At 38.1% G+C, this 26515-nt stretch overlaps 1 protein-coding gene across 2 annotated transcripts in view; it reads left to right on the plus strand.

The window, feature by feature from the left end:
- The window catches only part of LOC141905047 (sodium channel protein 1 brain-like), a 35386-nt gene extending 17556 nt beyond the window's left edge, over positions 1-17830 (plus strand). The window contains exons 8-27 of one of the 2 annotated variants that reach the window (XM_074793773.1): positions 369-503; positions 905-919; positions 3293-4201; positions 4428-4494; positions 4766-4995; positions 5619-5804; positions 6429-6622; positions 6859-7009; positions 7169-7361; positions 7457-7530; positions 7655-7848; positions 8031-8175; positions 8540-8713; positions 8980-9108; positions 9523-9801; positions 9936-9989; positions 10091-10228; positions 10365-10475; positions 11076-11346; positions 14459-17830. In XM_074793773.1, coding sequence (XP_074649874.1) covers positions 369-503; positions 905-919; positions 3293-4201; positions 4428-4494; positions 4766-4995; positions 5619-5804; positions 6429-6622; positions 6859-7009; positions 7169-7361; positions 7457-7530; positions 7655-7848; positions 8031-8175; positions 8540-8713; positions 8980-9108; positions 9523-9801; positions 9936-9989; positions 10091-10228; positions 10365-10475; positions 11076-11346; positions 14459-15603 — 4794 coding nt within the window. In that variant the 3' untranslated portion in view covers positions 15604-17830. The remainder of the gene's footprint in view (positions 1-368; positions 504-904; positions 920-3292; positions 4202-4427; positions 4495-4765; positions 4996-5618; positions 5805-6428; positions 6623-6858; positions 7010-7168; positions 7362-7456; positions 7531-7654; positions 7849-8030; positions 8176-8539; positions 8714-8979; positions 9109-9522; positions 9802-9935; positions 9990-10090; positions 10229-10364; positions 10476-11075; positions 11347-14458) is intronic. The other variant, XM_074793772.1, reaches the window with a different exon arrangement.
- Positions 17831-26515: the final 8685 nt, after the last annotated feature.

Here is a 26515-nt window from a genome sequence, read left to right on the forward strand (position 1 = left end):
TGAATGGTTTGCGCATGAACGTGCTCCCTGATTAGGCACGGGCCAAATTTGGCTCGAGCCTGATCCGGGCCATATCGTTCGGTGATCGCGGCTATTATTTCCCGAAACCATGTTTCTCGGTTCTCATGAACACACACACTCGACACAGGGTAACGCTCGGGCTAGTCTGGTTAGACTGGTTGCCGGCACTTTTATCGTCGATGTATCCAAATCCAAAATAACCTTATTGATCCGTTATATTATATACGTTATTATTAATTTAGTAATTTAGTCAGTAATTTAAGGCATTATGCACGTGACATATGTGATAATTCTTCCAAGGCGTCAATGAAGTTCCTTCAAGTTTCTTGTTTCATATCTCTTTTCAGATTATTCGGATCAACGGACCTTGGAATATTTTGTTTTTCATTTTGATAGTGTTTTTCGGTTCTTTTTATCTGGTGAATCTGATGTTGGCTGTTGTAACGATGTCGTACGAAGAGGAAGCACTCAATGACGGCAAGGTATGAGGAGGTCTCTTTAACACGCGACATGAGACAAACGACTTTCGTCTTTAGCCTTATCCCCATTCCACCGCTACACATCCATCGATTTTTTTATTCAAAGGGTGTGACACCGAGAATAAAAATCTCGTTGTAATTTTCGTTGACTGATCAACGAATTGCTGTCTACAGATATATTATTACCAACTGTTTTTAATTTCTAAAATCGATAATTCAAGATTTTTCATCGATAATAGTTTGGCATGTTCATTCTAATGATTTTCATTACACGCATGTCCCTTACCACTAAAAGAATTGTGTTATTTCTGTTCGTTTATGATATTCGAATTACTTATTTCTTATGAAATACTAATATGACTATAAAAACTAAAAACCCGATTGATTTCTCTATTCTAATAAAGAACAAAAAGAATGCTGTAAGTAACTGAAAATAGAAAGGTCATTGCTTATCGAGGATTGATTACAACCAAAAGTGCAGTGCCACTTCGATGATAAACCTTTTGAATTTCTGAACATGGACATATTCGAAATTCACGAGGCGTTATTTTCCGCCGTTCGTTTTGTAGTAAACCATTTAGTTTTTATTGTTTGGAAAATTTGTTTTTTTCCCGAGTGCAATAAGAAAGCAATGATCTTTCTGAATGTGTGGTTTGCTTTTCAAAGAGCTTTACATCACGCCAAGATTTTCTTTCAAAGCACGACATTTTTGTCATCAGAGACCTTTAAAAGCTGGTATATTCATACGTATTTCCATTCGTTTGACAGAAAAGCAACTGCAGCTTCTCTCGGGAGACCAACAGGCTTTTTTAATTAACGATTGCGCAAAGCTTTCTTACCGCGTGTGATATATTCCTTAGTCTTTGAATTGCGTATATCAAAGGGAATCATAGATTTGCTAGATTAGTATGCGGTGCTTTCTTGCACTATTACAATCAATTCTCCCTCTTTACAGATTTCGCAAGAATCTCATTCTAATTCGAGAAACAATTACCTATTTTCTATCAAAGTTTTCACTAATCGGTTGCCGAAAAGAAAACCATTAACTCACGCGGTATCTTATCTTAAACAATCTGCCATACGTAACCGCCCGTTTCGTAGAAGTGTTGCCGCTAAAACATATAGCGAACACCTTTCGTTCGTAGCATAACCGACGTGTGAAAAGTATGTATATATATATATATATATATATATATATATATATATATATATATATATATATATATATATATATATATATATATATATATATATATATATATATATATATATATATATATATATATATATATATATATATATATATATATATATATATATATATATATATATATATATATATATATATATATATATATATATATATATATATATATATATATATATATATATATATATATATATATATATATATATATATATATATATATATATATATATATATATATATATATATATATATATATATATATATATATATATATATATATATATATATATATATATATATATATATATATGTACACGATATTTCATGCGGCTCACTCTTCAATTAAACACCCAGAAATATAGGATGAACTCTTTTTATGTTCTTTTTTCACGTTCACATAGATTTTTTAACTTCACGTGTTTTATATCACTATCTATATACGGAGGCGTCGAGGGATTGTATCGATATGATGTTTCGGCGTTATCTTACAGGGAGCATCGAAATCATGAGAAAGCACTATCTGATTAATCTGAAGTAATATTTCGTCTTTTCTGCCAACCATGTATGGTAGCTGATTCGGGCCAGAGAATCTCAAATTGATTAAAAGAAAGATTTTCCTTGAAAAAAATTGATTTCTGTACTGAACACAACTAGTTGATGTTAGTATCCGTTGAAAACAACTTTTAGCTCCTGAAAACAACTTCGCATTGTTGTCAGGCCCTTTAAGTTGTTTTCAACACCCTCCGAAATCACCGAAATAAATTTTTGCTCGTGGAAACAAACTTTGGACCAACTAAGATACAATATTTGTGACTTTGAATAATAACTCTCGATTATCTTCCTCCGATCAATCTATTAGGTAAAAGTTGTTTTCTTGACCGTAATGTTGTTTTTTTCTGGATCAAAACATTTTACTTTAACTTTTAACAACTTCAACTTTTGCTTTAACCAACATTTTCGTTTTTGATCAATTTGGAATGTTGTGCCCAAATCAGCCACTACACTAATGTAATTTTCTGTGAGATAATGACTCGCTAAAACTAGATTATTAGTCAAACCGATGACCAAATTCACAAGACTAATGCTGAATATCAATTAGCCCTAGCTAGTTATGTGTCAGTATTCATCGTTAAGTGTTTCGTGGTATAGAATTTAGCGTTATCTCACAAAAAATCTACCAAAATGAAATCAGTGAAAATACCCCTGAGTTGCATCGTCCCTCAGCGGTCGGAACCGATAGCATCGAGCGAACCCCTGCCCGAATAGATCCGATGTGCATATCGGTTCGGCTAACCGCAGAAATTGCGGTGCAAGTCAAAATGCTGATCGAATAATGGGTTAGGCAAATTCATGGATTTTCGAGTGGCTTATAACGACATCAACCTTTGCAATGGGTCTATTCGGGTAGGGGTTCGTACCAAGTTCGTACCGATGCCATCTGGTTCGAATCCCTGCCTAGGCAGGATATCTGGGTTGCCAATCGAGAGCCTTCTTAAATTAAGAAAAACGTCCTAATTTTCTTGTAGAATAAACAATCTTATAACTTTTTGCGTTGATATCATTGGTTAATCCCTTTTTCCAGGAATTAGAAAGGCAAAAGAAGGCCAAGAAAAAGGCCGCTAGAAAAAAGCTCAAGAAGGAAAGTGTACAAAAAATCGATTTCGATCCGGCTAGACTGAAGATGACTGTTTCATTAGTCGACATAAAATCAATCGAATCGAAACAGAAACAGAAAGAAGAGCAATCCGCGAAAGACAAAGAGGAGCATATTGCTGGACTACAACAGGTCGGGCAGGAGGACGAAACTGTAAATAAATCAGAAGCTAGTGTTAAAACAGCGGTTAGTAGAAACAGCGTTAAAAGTCGGAATAGTATTAATAGTGCCAAAAGTAAAAAGAGTGCTGTGATAGATAACATTGTGACGACTAACAATAAATCACCAACTAAAACAAAGCCGAATTCGGCGGCCAATAAGTCTCCACCGAAAAGTCGACCATCCGAAACTGATTCTCCGTCTAAAAAGAACTCTAAGAAAGTGTCAGTGAAAATCGCGCCAGTGTCGAACGCATCTTCCAGTACGGGTACGAAAAAGGGTAGTCCTCAAATTAGTAAATTAACTAAAAGCACTAGTCATGATAATAACCCGAAACCGTACGCTACACCGGTAGATTCGGGTATGGGCAGCACGGACCGACTGATAGAAGCGTTGGACGCCATCGAACAGGGCGGTGTTACGAATCCCTGTTACGTATCGGACGACAACGATGACAAAACTGCGAAATACGACAGGACTTCCGAGGATTCGGGCAGCAGTTCCCGTCCGTCTCCGAATCACTCCTCCGGTGAGAGACCGACGCCGAAACACGGACCGGCGAAAGTTGATTCTAAAACTCCGCACGAGTCGTTTTCTCGCTCACACACCGTTAACATTCCCAGTGCACAAGTTTCAATATCTAATACCAGACCACCTCTTACTAAACGTGACAGCGAGGTAAGTTACGTTTTTCTTTTAGTGTTGACGATGTGAAGTCAAAAGTAACAGTGAAACGGTGAAAGCACCTTAATCCACTCGGTAAACAGTAGTAGGCCTTGCACGAAATGATCGACTGAATTCACGTTTGATTTTGTTAAACGTTGAACAATATTCAATATAGTTATCAATATGATAACGTATTTTGCTCGATACTGAGATCCGTTGTTTTTTGTTTTTGTTTCAGCTGTCATCGAATTTTGACGATGGCCAAAGCGAAGAATCTGATGGACAATCAGTTGTTGTTGTCGACGGTACTTATGATTATTTTTCCTGCTCATTATTTTCTCCGTCATCCGTTTTGATTCTTTCATCAAAAACCTTCGCGGTTCTTTGATGCTCCTAGAGGAGGGCCACAAATACTTTCGATGTGCCCTATAGTCATCTCTAGACATGATTGCTTTTATGTACGTCGATAAAACCAGACGGCGAGTTCCAAAAATAGCTGGGAACTACAGTTCATTACTCCAAGTGTATTGTTTACAGCCGTATTAAAAATATTAATTAGTTCTTCTTTGATTGAAGATAAGGACAGAGAATGGAAGGATAGGAACTGCGTAGTCGGCTGTAAAGCATGTTGCAAGACGCATTATATTCCGTGGTTGAGAGTTCAGAATGGGATCTACAATTTCGTTATGGACCCGCTGTTCGAAATGTTCATCATGTTGTGCATAGTTTTAAATACGATGGCTATGGCTTTAGAGTTCGAAGGCATGACACCGCAATACCACAAAGGCTTGGAAATAACGAATTACGTATGTGTCCGTTTTATTTGGTAAAAGGGGTGCAATATTGCATCCACCTCCACGATATCTTTGGAGTTAACCTTATCAATCTGTAGCATGCTTTGTTGGAGAAAAGAACAGACGTATATTTGGCTGAGCAAGGCTAGGATATATAAATTTTGTTATGCAGCATGTTAGAATATCTAATATACGAATTCAATATCACTAATATGTTAAGCTTTGTATTACCGATAGTCAGCGTTTATCACGTTTAGATGAGGATTCATTTAGATTAGTACAAGAAAGCTTGTTATTAATTGCTTGGATATAGTTGCATGCATTTTTATATTAGCAACGCTTCGGTCTTAAAGGATCTCGTGGGTAGGCACGCATTTAACAGCTTCGTATATATCAATCACTGTTGCTTTTTCAGGTTTTCTCGGGGATATTCATCCTCGAAGCCATCTTGAAAATAATGGCAATGCCTAGACTGTACTGGAAAAGTGGATGGAATATATTTGATTTTATAATTGTGTTAGCTAGCATTTTGGATCTTGGCTTGACCAACGTAGCGGCTGGCCTTAGCGTTATTCGTGTCTGTCGGCTGGTAAGTGACCTGCGTGTTGTTCAAACTCGGAAATTTCTTTTTCTAGATCTTCTCCGGGATCTTTATTCTCGAAGCCATCCTAAAAATCCTCTCAATGCCACGGATATACTGGAAAAGCGCTTGGAATGTCTTCGATTTTGTCATAGTGCTAGCCAGTATACTGGACTTCATTATGGGTCAAATCGAACATGTAACTAACGCTGGGTTAGGTGTTGTAAGAGTTTGCCGACTGGTAAGTCAGTAGATGATAGTTTAGCGCCGCAGTTGTCTTTAACATCGGGGAACCTTGTCAACGTCGACTACAAAAGGATTTTAGTTGCTAGAAGCGTTATTGTATCACGCTTTCCATATAGTTAAGCTACAACAGCTGAACTAAGTGTATCCCCTAGGATAAATCTGATAGTATTGGGGTACCCCCTCGCCATCGTTTGATGCAGTCTCTAGACTTGGGGATGTCCTCTCGATAAATTGTAGTTTGTTTATGTTCCATGTACACCGTACAATATCTATTGAATAAAACTCATTCATACCACTTGTGAGTGTATCCGGTCGTTGCAACCAGTATTCACAAATTATTAGGACTATATTTGGAACTGCTCTAAATTCTTCATCTTAATGTACTAAAAATATATGAATAAAATGCATTTAGGGCAACATCTAATGCAACGTCTTATAGCCAATTTTACTTGACAGGAAATTACTTTCAAATGCAAGCAATGGTCCTGAGTTGGAAATTAAGTTGAATATAAGACGTGATAACGTCTATCAAGTACAATCCTGTTTTTCGTGTGCCCAATAAGAAGACCTTGTAGAACCAGTTGACATATATGTGTTACCTATACTCATTCTTTTGCAGTTTCGAGTCTTCCGTTTAGCACAATCATGGACCACAATGAGAATCTTATTGTCTATAATATTCAGCACGCTGCACTCTCTCGGTAACCTGACATTGATTCTGCTCATATTCATGTACATGTTTGCCGTCATCGGAATGTCTTTATTCAAGAGTGCTTACACTGAGAGTAACTTCGCCCCGGACGAGGTTCCCAGGTTCGTTAATTATGTATTTTTCTTCAAACATTATGATCTTGAAATAAGAACTAACGTTAAACGGAGCCCCTAAATAGTTTAATCATTTTGATCATACCTCGGTAAAGCCCCAAACCTTTTCAAATCCTTCTCAATCTTGTAACTGTAAATATCATTATGCTGCACGTGTTCTTTTCGTGAAATGAATTAACTTGGACTTGAACTCACTTTTAACCTAGTTGCATTCTATTTTGCAGGTGGAATTTCATCGACTTCGAGCACTCGTTGATGATGGTGTTTCGTGTGATATGCGGCGAATGGATTGAACCTTTATGGGATTGTATGCGAGCTTCTAACGAGCTTTGTATGATTGTCTTTCTACCCACTTTATTTATTGGTAACTACATGGTAAGTAGACAGATAGACGTCTATTCTATGGTATGAAACGAAGCACGCCAGAATCCGTTCATAGTTTATGTTGTTGATTTTGACTCATTGAAGTTATTCTTTGAAAAGTAATTCTCACCCCACATGCAGATGCTCATAATAGTATGAATTTTCTTCAAGGTACTGAATTTGTTTTTGGCCTTACTGCTGAATTCGTTTGCTACGGATGCGTTGAAGAAGAAAGAAAGCGATAAAGAGGAAACGAATCGCTTGAAGCTTGGGTGGCAACGAATCAAGAATATCGTGATGTCTTTCAGAAAAAAGAAGGATTCCATAGTGGAACCAGAAGTAGAATCCGTAACAGAGAATACCGGTGAGGATCTATCCAAGAACTAACTTAAGCGTGGTATGTATGGCTTTTCTTTTGAAGCTCAAGGTTTTATAATTTGTCTGTTTCCAATTTTCCAGGCTCTCAACAAGACGGGATAGTGGTTTCGAATGGTAAGGTGTCAACAGGCACGACAAATGGCCACACAGTGCAGGTAACAAGAAAATTTTTTTTCAAGTGTTTGACGCCTTGCCAAAAAAATAGTAAAATAGAACAATAATCATGAAATGTTATGTCAACGCATACATGTAAATTTTTCTTTTCATTCACAAAATCAGGACGCTAACAGTACCGATGTTGGAAGCAAGGCGATTTTAGAAAACAAACAAAACAGCAAACACGAAGCTGAGGCAGATGAGAAGAGTAAAAAATCCGGACCGGAATTGATGAATAATGATTCAGACGGCAACAAAAAAGACGAAAATGGAAACCCTATTATTGAAGATTGTTGTCCAATAGTCTGCTATCAAAAGTAAGTATGATATAGGGCATAACATAGAAGTTTAGTTACTGCCCGATATACGAAATTGATTATTCAATAAATATTTGCTCAATGCATTAATTCATAAAGGATCATTGAGTCTTAGTTCACTTTCTCATAGGCAAGATACTTTAACTTTATCGAATAAACGAAATACGTTTTTACACCTGTAGGTGTTGCCCATCTCTTTTGAATGCGTCGGACCAACCATGGGAAGCCAGATGGAAACAGTTCCGGGTTGTCACCAGTAAAGTTGTTGATCATAAAGCTTTCGAAACTTTCATATTGCTGCTGATTGCCGCAAGCAGCATTTCACTGGTAAGTTTATTACGAAATACGAATTGAACGCCTTCAAAACACTTAATCAAAAGTTTCATCTTTGGCCATCCCCATCCATCCTTGCATAGGATAATTCGCCAGGTTTAAAGCAAGTTTCGATAATGCTCTCAAGATACCTTGGAGTTGTAGCTTATGATATGTTCTATGATTGTAATGGGGTTATTTGCTCCTGGTCACATTGACCAGAGGGCATTAAGATTTTCAGATCACCGAGCACTTGACCAAGTTCCTAGATCCCTAGTTTCATTAATTCTTAACCCTTCACGCAAGTTCATTATCTACTTTAGTCGGTTGAAAGCTGTGGGCTTGCTGGTATAGTTATTGTGATTATCGATGTTTTCAGGCTGCCGAAGATATCTACATGCCTTTGGATGCAGTCAGAGTCGAAGTTCTTTACTACCTGAATATTGTTTTCGCCATTTTGTTTACGATCGAGATGTTTCTGAAATGGATCGCGTACGGTTTCAAAAAATATTTCACAAGTTTCTGGACAATCTTGGACTTCATTATCGTAGTGGTAAGCATTGCCAGTCCCATTTTTTAAAGACCGCACTCAAAATAAGATTAGTAATGATGAGACTTATAACTCCAATGATGAAAAAAAAACGATTATAAAAGTCTGATGCTTTTAATTTTGAATGATTCCGAACTAGAATATGTCAAGCAACTTATGAGAACAACTGTTCCTTATTTTGGACCAAGATCCCCCTTCTTGCGAATATAGAATTTCCGTTGAGAAGGACTTAAAAAAACTGAAAATGTTTCTTGCAATGTATTTTGAAGGTATCGATAGCAAGTTTGATAGCTGAACATGCAATGCCAGACGGTGCCAATATATCGGCATTCCGTGCTTTACGAACGCTGCGGGCATTCCGTCCGCTTAGGGCCGTTTCAAGGTGGCAAGGAATGAAGGTATATATTGCAAACGTCCTATAATCATTTTGTTATATTTTGAAACTCATATCGGTATTCCGTATTTACGTTTTAACGTCTGAATGCGATGCTAAGGATATTTGAATTCAACTGAAATCATTGCTCCACAAATTTAATATTAAAATATTTCATTTAACTTCATTTTTATAATGTATAATGATATATTGTAATATTCAGTGGAAATAAAATATATTGCATTATATTAAATTATAAGAAATTGAAAGCCTTCCATTCTCATGCCAACATACACTCATGTTGTATCCTTTTGAAGTCCCTCGTGAAGCTACTACGTAATTTAGAAATTTCAAATTAAAACCTTTTTCAAACTTGACCTTTACACTCAGAAATACAGCAGTACGGATTTGACATTTAATTGAATGCGTCGTTTTTTAGATTGTCGTGAATGCGTTGGTTTTCGCAGTACCGTCCATTTTCAACGTGCTAGTCGTATGCGCCATATTCTGGCTCATCTTCAGCATAATGGGCATGAATTTATTCATGGGTAAATTTTACAAGTGCACCCACGTCGACAATGGACGATTCGAGACGTCAGTCGTCGCGAACAAGAGCCAATGCCTAGAGCTTGCGGCCAATGATTCGAAGATCCGATGGCAGAATTCGGATGTGAACTTTGACAATGTTGGTAATGGTCTCCTAGCGCTGCTTCAGGTGGTAAGTATTAATGCAGAGGAATCCGGACATTGCTGTCTACTCATTGACATCGATACGCACATACTCATAATCGGATAGAAATACCACACGCTCCACGTGTTCTATTGTTTCAATGTTCGATTATCAATTTTCAGGCCACGTTTGAAGGATGGATGGAAGTAATGGCTGACGCTATCGATTCGAGAGGGGTTCGTGAATAAGATATATTGAAATTCTCTTCAGATTGTTATTCGTCTCGTCGTGATTATTTCAAATTCGTATATGTCAATTTTTATGCTGTTTCTTTTAGAGAGACCTACAGCCGACTAAAGAAGCCAATCTGTTGTACTACATATATTTCGTGATTTTCATCATTTTCGGATCGTTTTTTACGTTGAATTTGTTTATTGGTGTGATCATCGATAATTTCAACATGCTGAAGAAAAAGGTTAGTGCACCCTTTCGAGCTCACGCCTTTCCGCGGCTTTTTAACACCGGAATTTCGACGCAAGATTACTTCTCTGGTTCATTATCATGAAATAAGTTTGACTTTTGAAATTCATTTCTATCATGGTTGATTTCAGTACGAAGGAACGTACCTGGATGTATTCTTGACGTCCAGTCAAAGAAACTATTACAACACCATCAAGAAATTGGGAAATAGGAAGCCACAAAAGACTATCAAGCGGCCTAAGGTACAGAATGCAACCTCATATAACGATAGGTTAACAAAAAGAAAGTTTTATCGCAGAGGCGGATTTAGGAGTGGTCATGGTGGTCCACACCCCTGTTTTTCAATCTAAAAAATACCAATACCGGGTGAGGTACCGCACCAGTGGTCATTGGCATGAATATCCGAGAAATGTCTTTCCTGTTCCTCTGGACCCCTAAATCTGCCCCTGAATCGAGATATTCTATTCAAGTCACCACCGGATCATTGATTTTATATGAATTAATGTTGTAATCAGTTTTGAAGCCAGATTTTACAGTCAGAAACTGCATGAAATTTCGGCATAACGCTAACCGAGTAATATATAAATCGTTTTTCTGAAGAATTGTAAATTTTTACCGGATATATTTCTTTATCGAAATACTTCTATCTCGGTTGGCTCGATTTGTCTAATTCACCTAGATATTCAAATACGGTAGAAATGAATTGGAAATATTTAACAGTAACTAATCAGTTCTGTTGCTTGGACGTGGTGTTATATTGTACTGTAGGAAAATCCGAATGAATTCCCCTTAAAGCTCTTTAAGCTAAAGTACAAAATATACGTATCGTGGTTCTTTTTCAGAACAAAGTAATGGGCTTTTTCTTCGACATCGCAGTCAGCACGAAATTCGAACTGGCCATAGTCGTGTTGATTTTCCTGAACATGTGCGCCATGGCTGTCGAGCATTACAAGCAAACCCAGACGATCACAGTCGCGTTAGACATCATCAACGTAATCTTCACGACAATTTTTACCCTGGAAGCGGTCATCAAGATCATCGGAATGAGATACCACTACTTCCGTAGAGCTTGGAACGTGTTCGATTTCATCATCGTTCTGCTGTCGATTATCGGTAGGTTATTCCGGAAGTCTGTTCGTCTAAACACGCGAGAATGAAAAAAAAAATGAACATGTTCTTTCGCCCCTAATTTCCGCTCATGAAAGCTAAATAATTCTATAAGATAATTCGAAGGCTTTCAGAATGTCATAGTTGCACAGTTGCTGGTTGAAACAACTTTGATTCATACTCATTTCAAATTAACTACAACTGGATCGTATCCTGCAACTGCGTAAAACTGGGTTCAGAATATCCGTACGATGATTTAAAAGCCCAGCGTATGTCGTTTCATTTCATGATATACGATGATATATTACAGCTGGTCTCGGCGTACTTATGAACAAAGGTGATTGTGTGAAACTGTTGTTTTTTGCTGCGAATTCTATTCTAATCAGTATTCATTCTCTTATTACTACGTTTCACTTCCTTCTATGATCGCTGATCAGTAATAGGCGAAAAAGCTTCTAAAAGTAAGGAGAAATCCGTACTGAATTTAACGTAGCATCTGTCTGTTCTAGTTATATATTGGACGTTAGGTTTGATATGAGAATCACTGTTTTGAAAGTAAATGCACGTGTCGACTGTTTCCTGAAGGTTTCCATAGACGTTTTCCCACCTCCGGATGAATAGAAAATGATATACATTCCTCCAATTTTGGATATAGAAAAATCGAAAAAGGAGACTCCGTATTTCAAAGGGCTCAGTTCCACGGCCATGGCTTAAATTCAAGACCAGTCTAAAACCAACTCTTAGTTCTATTACTAATCTAACAACTTAAGACCAGTCTCAAGATTTAAGACCACGTTTGGACTGAGGTCAAGACTGTGAAACTGGGCCCTGGTCTCAACAATGTCCAGTTTATGCGTTGTTAATTGGGTTGGGGGTGTTTAAGAAACCATCAAAATTTCCACTGATAGTATTCTATATCGATCCTTCAAGATATATCTCTAAACTCTGTGAGAAGGTAAACAATTTATGTCAAATCTTTGAAACACCCTCCTCCCACCGGAACCATGTTTTCCAAATGTTTTACCAGTGTTTCTTGAGAAAATATTTACTCCGTTACCGATGACGAAAATATTTGATTTTCCTTTAAATCATGCCTCGTTTACTGAGAAAGTCGATTGTCATAGGTCTAATCAAGACATAATTAAACATCTATCGATTACTATCTAGAATTAGCAAAATCTGATTGTGGTAAATACTGTACTTTTCTACCGCTAAATTTTCTTTCTGATTACCTAGAATTTCAACTGAATCTGAAATGTTTCCGAGCGTCGTTGTTTTCGATCGGGAGTAGATTTTTCTTGTTATCAGAGTGGCACGTCTTCTGGTGTTTTACTGTAGCCACTTTAAGATATAGGTTCACCCAAAAAAAATAGGAAGAATCGAAATTTGCACCATATTTAGATCGTGGATTTTATGGCTGCTGTTTGTTTTATAAACAAACAAAAAAGAAAAATAATTTCTGATTGATTATTTATTTACAGAGACAGCTGCAGGTAAATGTGACATCTATAGCCATGTGTTTCTTGCGTAACATCACTTGATGTGCAAAAGCCATTTCACAAACAATTTCACAATCAATTTCACATTTCATTAAAATGTGAATTCGGAGATATTTTCATTTGAATCGTCATGTTGCTTCGCGCTTGTGAACCTGTGTCGTGGGCTAGGCTTTCAAAAGAAAGAGAATCCGAGCTTACTCTTCACTTGCACGAGAATATGATGACAAAATGTCTCGGTCGATGTCTCGTACAAATTTGAGTTCCAAGTTTAAAGGAGTCTTTGAGAATGAAAAATGTGAAAATTTGTATCTCATCAGCACAAATGTTATCAAAAATTGATACCGATACATACAAATTGTGCGTGTTCACCTTTACAAAAAAACTTATCAATATTTATCGACTCATTTGTCTCACTCATCTCTGGAACTCAAACGTGTCCAATGGAACCGACTGAGATATTTTTGCTTCCTCGAATGCAACTTGTCTATTGTTGTTGGGGAAAATGTGAAGTTGACAATCCACTGAATATTCGGAATTTTGAGCTCCACTTTCGTATGTGAAATGGTTCGATGACTCGTCAGTCATTTCGGCCTTTGTACGTCCACTGATGTTATAGATGTTAGTTGTTATACGTTGTATATTCTATTCATATATTTATAATCCCGAGTGTGAAGCTTCATTAGTAGCGCATTAGTTTACAATCACAGTTCATTTGGCAAGCTCAAGGTCTACAATTTAGACAATATGAGTTAAAAATAGAATTCATTATACAAAATAACATAGCAGCGAAAATGAAAACAGATTGTGTTAAGATGGAGTTTTGATTGTTCAGCTTAGAAGTTGGTTTTATGCAAGAACGAAGGATATTGGTAATAGGTCACATGTATGGGGAAACCCCTTAGATGTACGCTTATTCTAGTCGTAGTAACGAAACCCACCTCGACACCCTCGTGAAACGGAATGAACTTAAAACCCACTATATTCCTAATTTGACAATGGAAACATTTATCGAAAAGAAAATCGATTGATATAAAAAATAAGAAAACGTCTGTAGATACTTGTGATGAATAAATGATTTGAAATCATTTTGAAACATTTCTAGAAATACATGTAAAAATAGTGGATTTCATGCTCATTTTCGTTATCGTAATTCTTATCCATTTTTCTCGAAGTTACCGATGACATGCAAAGTCCCCTATCATCTATAAAAGACTATCTTCCTTTCGTATCCATTCTAAACCAGCTCAATATCGTAACCTGGATCGAGTTACGTTCGAAAATGTAACGGTGTGTTCTGTAAAGTAAATGTGTGTAAATACAGGTTAATTCTACATTTTTCGTAGATGCTCTACTTTTCCTTTCTATTCTTTTCCTGAACATTATTGCCAAAATGTCAGTCTTTATCCGTATAAAAAATATTTGTTTTTCGACTTCTGTTGAAATAGTTGTATATATCTCTAAGTTGTACATTTTTGCAAAACTTGCAGTGTATATTAAGATAATGTGCAGGAGTATGTAAGTTTATATTTCCATGTATTTACTTTTGACTTTGTGCTCGAAAAATTGTTAATGATTTGGAGCAATAAAGAATCTAATCTGTAATCTATTCTTATTTTTAGGGGTGATCCTGGACGACTTGTTGAAAGATATTTTCATCACACCGACGTTGTTACGCGTAGTAAGAATATTCCGGATCGGACGCGTGTTACGCCTGATCAAGGCGGCGAAAGGCATCCGCAAATTGCTGTTTGCGTTGATAATATCCGTACCAGCCTTGTTCAATATCGGCGCCTTGTTGTTCGTTGTCGTTTTCATATTCGCAATTGTCGGAATGTCGTCGTTCGGCCGCGTCAAACACAACGGCTTCATCAACGATTTGGTGAATTTCGAAACTTTCGAAAGGAGCGTTTTGGTGTTGTTCCGTTTGACCACGTCAGCCGGTTGGAATGACATCCTCGGCCCGTTGTTCGTGCAGCCTCCCGATTGCAACGATACGCATTATATCGACCCCCGCGGGGTGCCGATCGCCGAATGGAACGGCAACTGCGGACTGCCGTGGTTAGCGTCCGGCTACATGATCTTGTTTGTGATGATCACATTTTTGATCGTTATAAACATGTACATAGCGGTGATTCTAGAGAATTTCAACCAGGCACACGAGCAAGAAGAAGTCGGAGTTACCGAAGACGATTTCGAAATGTTTTACGTGATCTGGGAACGCTACGATCCGCACGCTTCACAGTTTATTAAGTACGAACAGTTATCCGATTTCGTCGCGGACTTGGACTTACCGCTAGGCTTGCCTAAGCCTAACGATTTAGCGCTTGTCGCATTCAATCTACCGATCGTCCAAGGCGAGAAATTGCACTGTTTAGACATTCTAATGGCGTTAGTAAAACGCCTGCTAGGCGACCCCGAACAGTCGAAAGAATTCGACGAGTTGAAAGTCGAAATGGAAGAGAAGTTCAGAGATACGTTCCCGTTCCGTGTGGAAACCGATGTCATTGCGACTACTATGCAGCGTAAAAAAGAGGACGTGGCCGCTAAAACCCTACAGCGGGCTTGGAGAAAACACAAGGCCCAACAGAAAATTCGTAATATCACTGCATTGGCGCTTGCGCAGCGGCCAAACAGCAGTAACTTGAACAGCGCTACCTCAAGTTTAGCTAATACTCCCCGACGCGGGCTCAGTCCAGTCAGCCGGACATCGAATAGAAGTGCGACATTACAGGTTCCTACTCCCTCCAAAAATTCCAAGAGCTGAGAAAATACCGTAGTCAGTTGCTGAGATGTAGTCTGATTTCCTATGCGCTCGTCCATTTCCTATGCGGGGAACGAAGCTTGACATTGATTCCCGCCATTGAATCCGTCCCAAAGATGAAAATATTTACACGCAATTCGTTATCATGTACGTTTTATATAATATACTATGTTATGTTTGTAAAGAATTTTTAATTTTAAGATTTTCCTTAGGGATGTTTTCGACATGAATGACAAAATTGTTAGAAATCTTGGGAAAAGTGGTTTTTCTCTTGTTGAGTACCAAACGGCGAACTTGGCCCGATTTGCAGCCATAGGTGTGTATGACTATAGAATCGCCGTGCCTTGATAACTGATAGCGCTTATCTGTGATACAAAAAACAACATTTCAAACATAATGCAGAGTTACGGCTATAACTGTGATCATTGAAACCTTGGGGTTTGCATATTCGGAACAATACGCCGGTTCTAGCGAATAATAATGTTTAACTACTTCTCTTTTTGTGTGCACGTGAAATTCATTATGTTTCGTCGTTACTTAAAAAAAAGATGTGTATTTCGACGACGATTTCTATCGAAAACGATAACTCCTCGTGTACGCATACGGTTTGTCCTAACAACATACCTATTCATCATGGTTGTTCGTTTATTTTGTTGTGGTCTTTTTCTACTGTTGTTGTGCGACCGTTCGATACGTGAAATGTATACATATATATTCCGTCCCAAATGTTCTAAAATCTAAAAAATCCTCCACGGAGTAAAACTTTTTTTCGAGAGATGCACTCGTCTGAGAGTGTTCGGTTTATTGCCAGCGATATGATCCAAGAATCGAAGATATCCTAACGATTAAAGTTATTTTCAAAAATCAACACAACTTGTTTCAGAAATTGGACAGCTCGAAAGCCCGTTGGTTGTGGGTAATTTAGTAGAGATGATAACCTACGGAGATAATGATTCGTAATCGAATTTCTGTAGGTTTTCTCCAAATATTCCTCTCTCCACTAGCAATATGCGAATGAATAAACTGCTGAAATATTCAACTGCTCAACTGTTAGATAATGATGATAATAAGTAGCTTTATCGTTAATATTGTCGCTGTTTTATAAATAGTAAATAAATATGTTGAAAATCAAGACGCGGTGCTATTGATCGGCGCTGATAATATAGACGTACTCTATAATTAAGCAAGTAGATAACGGTTAAATATGTTTCGTTTCTTGTGTTTCTTGTGCTAATAGCAATCGGTTTTATCAGTAAATGGGTAATATTTGGCATTCAGCGAAAATAAATCGACAAACAAACAGGCAATGGGTGGGAGACTGCTCTTTGACTCTGATTCGGATAACAGGGCCGGGCGGGTCCAGGGGGATTCTGGGGTGTCTGGAATCCTCTCTCTGAAAAAGATTTCTTTTTCATTTAACACAACTATTCCAAATCCAACTGAAAAAAAATCAGTAGTAAGTCCTACGCCAATGAATGTTAAATGTTACTGGTTAAACATGGTTAAATGCAGGAAAATCCATCTGCAGGCTTCTACTTTTTAGACCCCCTTTGGCGCTGGCAGTTGCTAAACACAGCCGATTGAATTTACATTGGAATCCCCCATCTCTAATCCTGGATCCACCTCTGGCGAAAGATATCCGAGATAATTCCCCAAATTCATCCTAGAAATTCATATATGTAGCCAATTCGGTGGTACATTTCGAAAACTTATTTGACGCAAACTGGTTTTCTAGTCCCTAGCCACCACAAATGCGAAGCACCTACGTTATCATGCAAACTTTGCTTATTTAGCTGTTCATTCATAATATAACCTTGATATATGAAAAGAAGAATATCAAGATGCTGATGAAGTTACTATGCAAGATAAAGACCTGCTGCGTACAAGTATTAAGCACTAATAGGGCTGGTCGCACTTCAGGTCATGACTAACATACGTCAAAAAGAGGACCTGTCTTAATTCTTTTGGACACAAACTTGACAGTGCGTGGACGGGTCTTACCAGATGAATAGTCTTATTGTAAAACTAAGCAATTACTTGATCTACATTCGTTTCAGAAATTATGATTATCATCATTAACGGTTTGGTTATTTCTTGTTGAATTCTCTAGTTTATATTTGTGTCTAGTCATGTAGAGAGTTTAGTGCGGTATCGAATACTCCTAGAGAAGAATTTTATTTTCTTGATGACAAAGCAAATGACATAAACAAACACGAATTAACTTCATCATCATTATGGTATACATGATACATTTGTTATTGTAAATAAAACTTCATAATTATGATTTCCATAAAGATAGTTCGTCAACATTCTTTTTTTCACGCAGGCTTTTGCTTTGAATTCTGTACCAAGACATCATTCCTCATAAGCTATAAAAGCGGAACTCATTCATCCCAACCAGTTTGCGCAAAATATATATTTAGTTATGTAACTTGGTATTTACGCAGAGGAATAGATTTTTTCTTGTAAAGATAACAATTTATTTGGGTCTAGGGTCTAATATCGCTCGAAATCCTCAAAATCCCAGTAGATTCTTGAAGTTGGTAGTAGATGGCGTGTGTGTGTACAGCGTATAGATTACCTAACTCTAAGTATGACTGACCTGGACGAGCGCAGGAAAGCTTGCATTGTTAACCGTGGAAAGTAAGCTGTGGTTCGGCGTAAATAGGCGCTGGAAAAAGCTTAGTTAACTACGATTTCGTGTGGCTTCTTATTTTAAGTTAAGTTGTTTAAGTTTAAGTTTAAGTTAGTTTAAGTTGGTTAGACTAACCACGGATAAGCCACTAACAACGGTAAGGTTAACGAGGTTTCCTGCGCCCGCCTCGACTGTTACAGCGTTGGGGTGACGTGTTTGACTTCGACCCAATCTGCACCCGATGAGATTCGATCACCGCGGACCAGATTCTTGTTAAGCATAGTATGGTCTGGGAATAGAGGGCATGTCGAGAAAGAGACTACTCGGCTTCTAGGAGGAAACATTGCTTGAGTTTTGATTGGAACGGTCAATCAAAGATCACCAAAGGGATTTTATTAGGCTGACATTTAAGGAGCCCATCAAATTGGGAGGCATCATGTGCTCCTTTGAAATCCACCTTAACCCAGCCTGCATTTTCTACTTAGCTCCTCTGTCCAACCCATCGAGGATGGGTATTTTGTTAGTACATGCGTGTCGTCTGTCCCGTACGTTGACTATCCTGTGTGAAAGAAATACATCTCCGAAACATGCGCTATCTCCTTGTATCCGCGAAGTATGATATTGTTGATACGTCAAGGGGTGCAATTGGTTCCTCGCATCCGGAGCTGCTTTTGCCTATACAGTGTAGAATAAAGACTGTCGGCCTAGCGGGAACTGTAGTGACCTACCTATACGGTTCGCCGCCAGTTACCGTCATTTCTACCGGACACAAGCCTACTTAGCGCTAACGATGCATCCCTGCGCCGACTAACAACTCCTCGTCTGTCATATCGCGCCAGTTTTTTCCTCCAGCCTTAAAATTATGGGTCAGTTTCATTTTAAAATCTTATGATCAATGTTTAAAGAATCCCGCTGGAAAACGTCAAATATATTTTCAATGCCACCAAATCAGCCACAATATTTTTTTGAAAAGATGAATAAATGAGCAAAAATTAGTCCGAAAATGTATGACGTTTATTCTGATATCAGACACGAAAATCATAAATTTTACAAACTCATTATTTATTCTAACCACGACGATTCTGAAAATATGATATCTTGAAAAATCTACTTCGATACTACACTGAATAATTATTTCCTAAATTTTCTGGGAAAAGTTTATCACGGTCTACAATTTGATGGTCCTAGTACTGGCACACTTTAAATTTGTCTGATTCAAACATTTTCGTGCACGAGGGACTTTCACCAATGGAGCCGCGACAGCAGTCTGAATCGGACATGCATTTAGAATACCGACCCACATCTGTTATAGAACGAATCGCAAGAAGACGCTTTGCCATTCACTGTGCAACATTCCGAGGCATAACGACAAGGAACTCCATTCTGCTTACACCTCCGTGCCTTGCAAGTATTTTGGCCGCTAGCACCAGTTCGTGCGCATGTCACTTCAATCCCACGACGACCATGATCGCAACACTCGGTGGCCGTATCACAACCCCGGTTGATGAGCGTGCATTCCGATGGTAGACAGGCCCTTATTCCACCCAACGCACCCGCTCGGCAAATCACTTTTTCGTCGGCACCATCAGCTGCCGCGCAACAATCTGCGTCGGATTCGCAACGTCTATATAATCCCTTGCATTCTTTCGCGCCGACTTGCCCTGCAATAATGACCAGTAAGAAACTGCTTATTGCAAGCATATTCATTTTGCGAAACATAATGAATAGATCTTGTACGTTGATATAAAAATCGAGATAATCAAGATAATCAAGAACAAACACTCCAGCTAATATAAACAGCCAATGCCACGACTACGGCCAATAGTGGCTTTATATATGTATATGTCACGTGTTTTATTCATGCGCGTCATATTGGGCGAATTTGGGGGAGGTTTTCGGAGTTAGTCGACTATAGTCGAACTAATGTGAAACCGGTTTGGAAATGGTCGACCACGCAATTGATCGCGGTCGCTATGGTTCGGACCTAGGTTCAAGATGGCCGACACTGTGAAATACATTAAGACCGAACTAAGGGTTCGGTTATTAGTTTCGACCACTAGTCGACTAGCAACGAAAACCGAAGTTCGCCTTGTCTGTTTTATGGCAGTCGTCCGTTACCATTACTTCAAATAACCGCCAGGAAATTGGCGGACATTAGGACGATTGTGACCACGCCATTTAAAGCCAAAGTACGTAAAAGATATTATCAAACGACGAATAGAATAAGCTGAAAAGCCTGACTAAAAAGCCAGGACCAAATTCGGTTATCTGAGTTTGTCGACTATAGTCCAACTATGTAAAACCGAATTTCAGTTAGACGGAACTATATTCCGGAAATAGTTCAGAAATTAAACGTATTCGGTTATCAGTTCCGACCACCAGTCGACTAGAGATACAAAAACCGATTTAATTGTGCTCGTTGAAAAATTTTATTATTTGTTGTTGTTGTTGTTTCTTTTTTGCTGTTGTATTTTCTATCCTTTTTAATCTCTGTATATAGCCTACCTATATGCTTTCCGTGAAATAGATTTGAAATTGAACTCGAACAACCATTACAACGCTACGGACGGAATTCTGTCATACATGTCACACATGCTCTTCATCATTATTCATTTTCCAAATTTCCCATCAGTTGATGCCATACACACATTTGATAAAACGTACAACGATAATGAACTAGTTGATAATGACCAGTAAAAACACGTCGATGAACAGTGCGGGTAACGCAGTAAAACTATGCAATCAATTGCGAGAGACGAATAGAATAAAATCCCACAATCACGAGATCGAGGTTTTTTTATAAAATCGAAACTATTAAAATTTATGAAAAAACGAAAATTCAGGTTTTTGATAGATTTTGATAGTTTCGATTTTTTAAAAACTTTTTCGATCTCGTGATTGTGGGATTTATATTCTAGGTGCGGGTATTCACTGTTCGCTGTGTAAGAGAGGTCAAATGATCATTTAGTACCATAAAGTGTTAGCTCTTCGGTTTTACTTCAAAATGAAATAAGAACGTTAGGCTCCAAGTTAAAGTGTTCGTTTTTGAAAGGCGTTCGGTTGTAACGATACAGTTATCGTCACATTACAATATAATGTGACGTTGATAGTGTTGATATGAATCTATATATATATAGATACATATCAATACTATTGTCTTATTGATTCATGCATTGCAAGAATTCCATATTTAAAAAATGCCATCGTTTACAGTGGAGCACGTGCTATGGTCGCGAGAATTTCGTGCCATTATCATCGCTAGGAGATTGAACTAAAAGAAGGCACATTCAGTCGTCCATCAATTCCGAAAACGATAGAAAAGACAAGTTCAGTCGTCTTTATCAATCACAAAAGTAGAAAAAGGCACATTTTCATAAGACGATGCAGATAATTTTCAACAAATAGGCACACCATCGTCAGGATTTTTGTTTCCTATTTATGGCCTGGAAACTATCTGAATGCAGTAAAAATCTATAAGTTCTGTTATCCTTAGCAGTGGCGCCTGGATCCGCCTTTGGTTTATAGAATTCCGCTGAATCATTCTGTTGGCCGACCCCTAACTGAGAACATCCAGTTATTGATTATTTCGTTTATTTGAAATTACTGAATAAGGTCATAATGATAAATTGATATAGAAAGGCCCGATTTAAAGTTACAATTTAATAGTTAAAAATTTGATAGAGCTTCGGAGAATTTGGGAAGAGTCTCACAACAAAGAGCTGAGCAGAGCTTTACCATGCAGATAATATATGTGGTAAAGTGAAAAGAAGACGATGTCTTATTGCAAACAAACCTATCTAAACAGGGATGATTTGTGCACTTAAAATCCAAGAAGAAGATATCAGTATCCATAATTCTGTTAAATTCAGGTTAGATTGTATATAAGTAAATGACCCAGAGGTACCGCGTTTTTGGGGAATGCCCCAAACAACAATGTCCCACGAGAGGATGAGTTGTTATGGACATGAGATAATATTTTCTATACAATGTTGACAAAAGAATTTTCTCAACCCCTTCCAGGACTAGGTGAAAATAATCTATGCTGATTTGTTGGAGTACTTCGTTGTTTGGTGGTTAATATTTTTCTGGAAGTACGTCGAAAAAGCAATGATGTTACATTCGTAACGCCTTTATTTTTTCTATTTCAATTTTTTCTATTTCTATTGCACTGACTGGTCCAGGCTTCTGGAAATATCCCGTTATACTAACTTGTACATAAACCATATCGGACTATGCCCTGTCAACTTGCGCGCCAAGCTTGTTTGGACAAATCAGATATTTCACAGCCAGTTAGTTCTTAAAAGTCCTAGGAATATTCCAACGACAAATTCTGTATTGTGCAGTTCAGTTTAGAATATTGCCAGTACAATCGGCGGTCATTTCAACGGATGATAGACTTGTGTAAGACACCATTGAAATGCGGAACAACAAATTCTTTTCACAGCTAGCGGAGATGGCCTTTCAGGCCTTTCCTTTGTCCCCTTTATTTCTGCATAAGTTCGTAACCTGAACAGAATTAAAAGACAATCAAGCGCGGAAATTAATCGTGCTAACACGTCTATAGGCAGACATTTTGCCAGCCAACATGCGTGACTGGCTTAAATTTGAAGTGGGGAAGAATATAAAAGTCACGTATGGCTCGCGAAATACCAAAAGAAAATGTGAACAATGATTTACCTTATGAACTCCCCATCGGAAAAGTACTGGTGTTGTCTGAATGGAGTAGCCGAGTCACAACCATTTTGTGTTTGACTACTGGTGTAGTCAATTACGACCTAAGTGTTAAGAATACCACACTAACCGTACTGCCGTGACATTCTCTCCGGAACACACGACACACTAAAACACGGTAAAATATCAATTACTTCTATACGTTTTTCTTCGATTCTTATTATTCTTATCTGTATTTATAGTCAAATTAGTTTCGTTGATATTCTAATTATTTTGACTCATTAGCACATTGTGCAAATTCATCTATAAGAATATTTGACAGATTTCGCGCATGAGATATGAAATAGTGAAATTGGTGCTACGTATCAGCCTGGAAAGTGCGATAAACGCTGTATTTCACTCTGATAACGTGACTTTTTTGATTAATTAAAAATCTCTTTGAATTAAGGAAATTTGATACCTTGTTTCTCCTTTCTGGTTAGCTTAAAAGTTGACCCGGCCGGCCGCCTATCTACCATATGTATCACTTTTTTTTATCAGATCCAATCAATTTTACAACAACACCCCCGGCAGCTATAGAAATGAACTGATTACGTTATTGCATTTTACAAAAATGTTTGACTTACTCGTTTCAGAAAATGAATGTTTATGTGGTAATTTGCTGTTTGTTGGTCCTCGCAGTATCCATCGATACCGCCTCCGCTTGCCAAAAAAGTTATGAAAAATGTGAATCGGATGCTGATTGTTGTGAAGGAACCAGAGGTCCCGATCGTAAATTGATATGCAAAGAATATCTCAACAAGAGAGATAATAAATTATGTTTGTACGTGCCGGTGGCAGCGACATGCAGTAAAACCTACGAACCGTGCACCACGGACGAAGAATGCTGCGAAGAGGATGGCAAGGTAATAACTTGTCAGCTGCGCCGTGGGAAAAATGTCTGTCGTGAGAAAAAATGCAAGAAGACATACGAAGAATGCGAATCGGATTCCGACTGTTGTCCAAGCGAAGATTCCGCTAAGGAATCGATTTGCAAAAATATCTTTTTAAACAAGAAAAAGATGAAGATTTGCGCGTTCAAGCGTGTAGAAAAGTGCAAAAGAACCTATGAACCATGTCAATCCGACCAGGAGTGTTGCAAGGAAGGAAATGGTGAAAGCCTAATCTGTGAGAAGTATTATGGCCAGAACGTCTGCATGAGGCCTTAAACATGTGCTTCGCGGTTGAAGCAATGCGATGATTTGATGGGTAGCAAAAAGATGGGTAGTTTGTCAATGTGCACGGCCAGTCGAAGGAAGTAACAACCTAGGCAATATTCACTTTAATTAGCAAAAATAATTCATTATCCCGTACATACGTAGACTAATTGATTGTTTTTTCTTTTCTGAGTTTGCAGTATATAGTTTTTGTCTAACACAAAGAAAAGAAATAAAGATGTTTGACTTCAGTATTTTCTCGTATGTTAATTTGCTTTGGACTGATACGGATTCGCTGAAATATATTTATCTAAATAAGGCGATTGGCCGCTCGAGTATGCAGATGGCTACTTACTTCCAATAAAGGAAAGGTTGTGGACGGTGTTAGAAAACGAAGCAAACTATCGACTTGTTAGTTGTGCTCCATCTTCACCCGTCGAGGGATTCGAACTCACTAAGCTAAAGCCGTTTAATTCCCGAACCCCTTTGGAGTCGTTACTATCCGACTAGAATCCGGTCGTACCAATCACAGTTGCTGGAAGCGAGTTCGGGGAGCAATACCGGACCCCTGGCAAGCGGAGATGCTTGTGCTCAGACTTTTCGAGGGAGAAGAATGCATTCAGGTAGTCCTGAAAATTAAGTTTCATCCTTGGCAATTATTATATTACAAAACGAATGTGAATTCAAAGACAATTTCGCAATTCCAATTACAAACATAGCGATCATATTAATGGAGACAAAGATAAACTTTAAATCGGTGACATTAAACAAAATTACCAAATGCCTACCCTTTTTATTTATTATTGCCATGCGGCAAGCATCCTATTTCTATTCTCACTACGTAGCGCTGCGGACACACGAAAGAAAAGTTTGGTTTAATTTGTTTTTCTTGCTGCCGGACGTACTAGTGCGTTGTGGTTGTTCACGGCTTGGCTTTGCTACCAGTTCTGTGTGATCTAAGAACTTGATGATGGTGTGTCTTTCTGTGTGCAGTCTGGAGGCTGTTGCCCAGGGTATGGTCAAAGATAGCCCGTTGTGTGGTGGTCGTCCTCTGTATGTGGTCACAAAGAGTAGTCCACTGTGTGTGGTCAGGAGGCTGTGTGCCTCTCGAGACTGTCCCGTCGCTGTGTGTGGACTGGAGGAATGTGCCTCTTATGACTGTGTCTTGTTTCTTGTTGCAGGCTATAGGGCCGAGCTCTGGAGTTGATGGAGAGAAATATGGTTCTGGGTGCAATATTTCCGAATCAAACGTGTCATTTGATTGTTTCTGTATCTATGCGTTTCTCCCTGCATCATGTGCGTTTAGCTTTAGATTGTACATTCACACGAAGATCTAAAATGCTATCAAAATGATGTTTTGACAAGTAAGGCGAGTAACTTCCAGGATCAGTTGGCATACATATACAGTAAGTAACGAGACGAGTAAGGTTAACTATTTATTTGACGCACGAGCTTTCGCTACTAAGGCTAAACAAAAATGATACCTTGTTTCTCCGCAGCGGCCGGGTCATTTTTGTAAAATATGATAAAATTTATAAACAGTTCATTTCTATAGCGGCCGGGTCTGTTATGGTGAAATTGATCACGATTTAAAAAAAAAGTAATGTATAGGGTAGATAGGCGGCCGGCCGGGTCAACATTTAAGCTCAGCAGAGCGGAGAAACAAGGTATCAATTTTTTTTTGGCCTAATGTATAGAAGCTTCATCGGGTGAAGCCACTCATAACCTATTTAGTACTACTCGTCTCGTTACTTATTTCAAACCAGATTAACACGGCTAATCTACGAATATTTCCATACATATTACAGAACATGACCTGTGCTAAAATTTGGCACAAGCCTATGAATGTTAGCCCGGTCAGGCAAAATTTAAGCTTTGTCAAACCATGGACTCCAAAACGATTCGTTTTAGAATCCATGGTCAAACAGGCATGGGTCCATCGAGCACCAGCGTGATCGCAGATTATGTTCATGGTCAGGCATTATATAGCGATGAAAAACAAAACTGCAAAATTCTTACTTCAAATCCGTTAAAATCTTTATTTTATCGAAACTCTGAAAAATTCGTATTAAAAAATGTAAATATTTTGCGATCATCGTCGTTTAAAATACTCGATATTTATGTAAAAATGCATATGATCTAAAAAGATCTAAAACCAAGCCGCGTGTCGCGCTAAAAGGATTAGAAAAATACGGCTTCACAGATTTAAACTATTTGAACTTCGACTTCTTCTCCAACTGTAACGCTAGATGTCTCGTCATTCTTATCTCCAACTTCTCCGGCTGTACCGGTATTTGTCTCATCGTTTTTAACTTCGTCAACATCAATTCTAACTGCAACTTCTCCGATCGTAATGGTGGTTGTCTCTTTATTTTCAACGTCCTCAACTTTATCGTTTTGATTTTCGTATTTC

Source organism: Tubulanus polymorphus, chromosome 5 (assembly GCF_964204645.1).
Source record: "Tubulanus polymorphus chromosome 5, tnTubPoly1.2, whole genome shotgun sequence".
NCBI classification, from domain to species: Eukaryota; Metazoa; Nemertea; class Palaeonemertea; order Tubulaniformes; family Tubulanidae; genus Tubulanus; species Tubulanus polymorphus.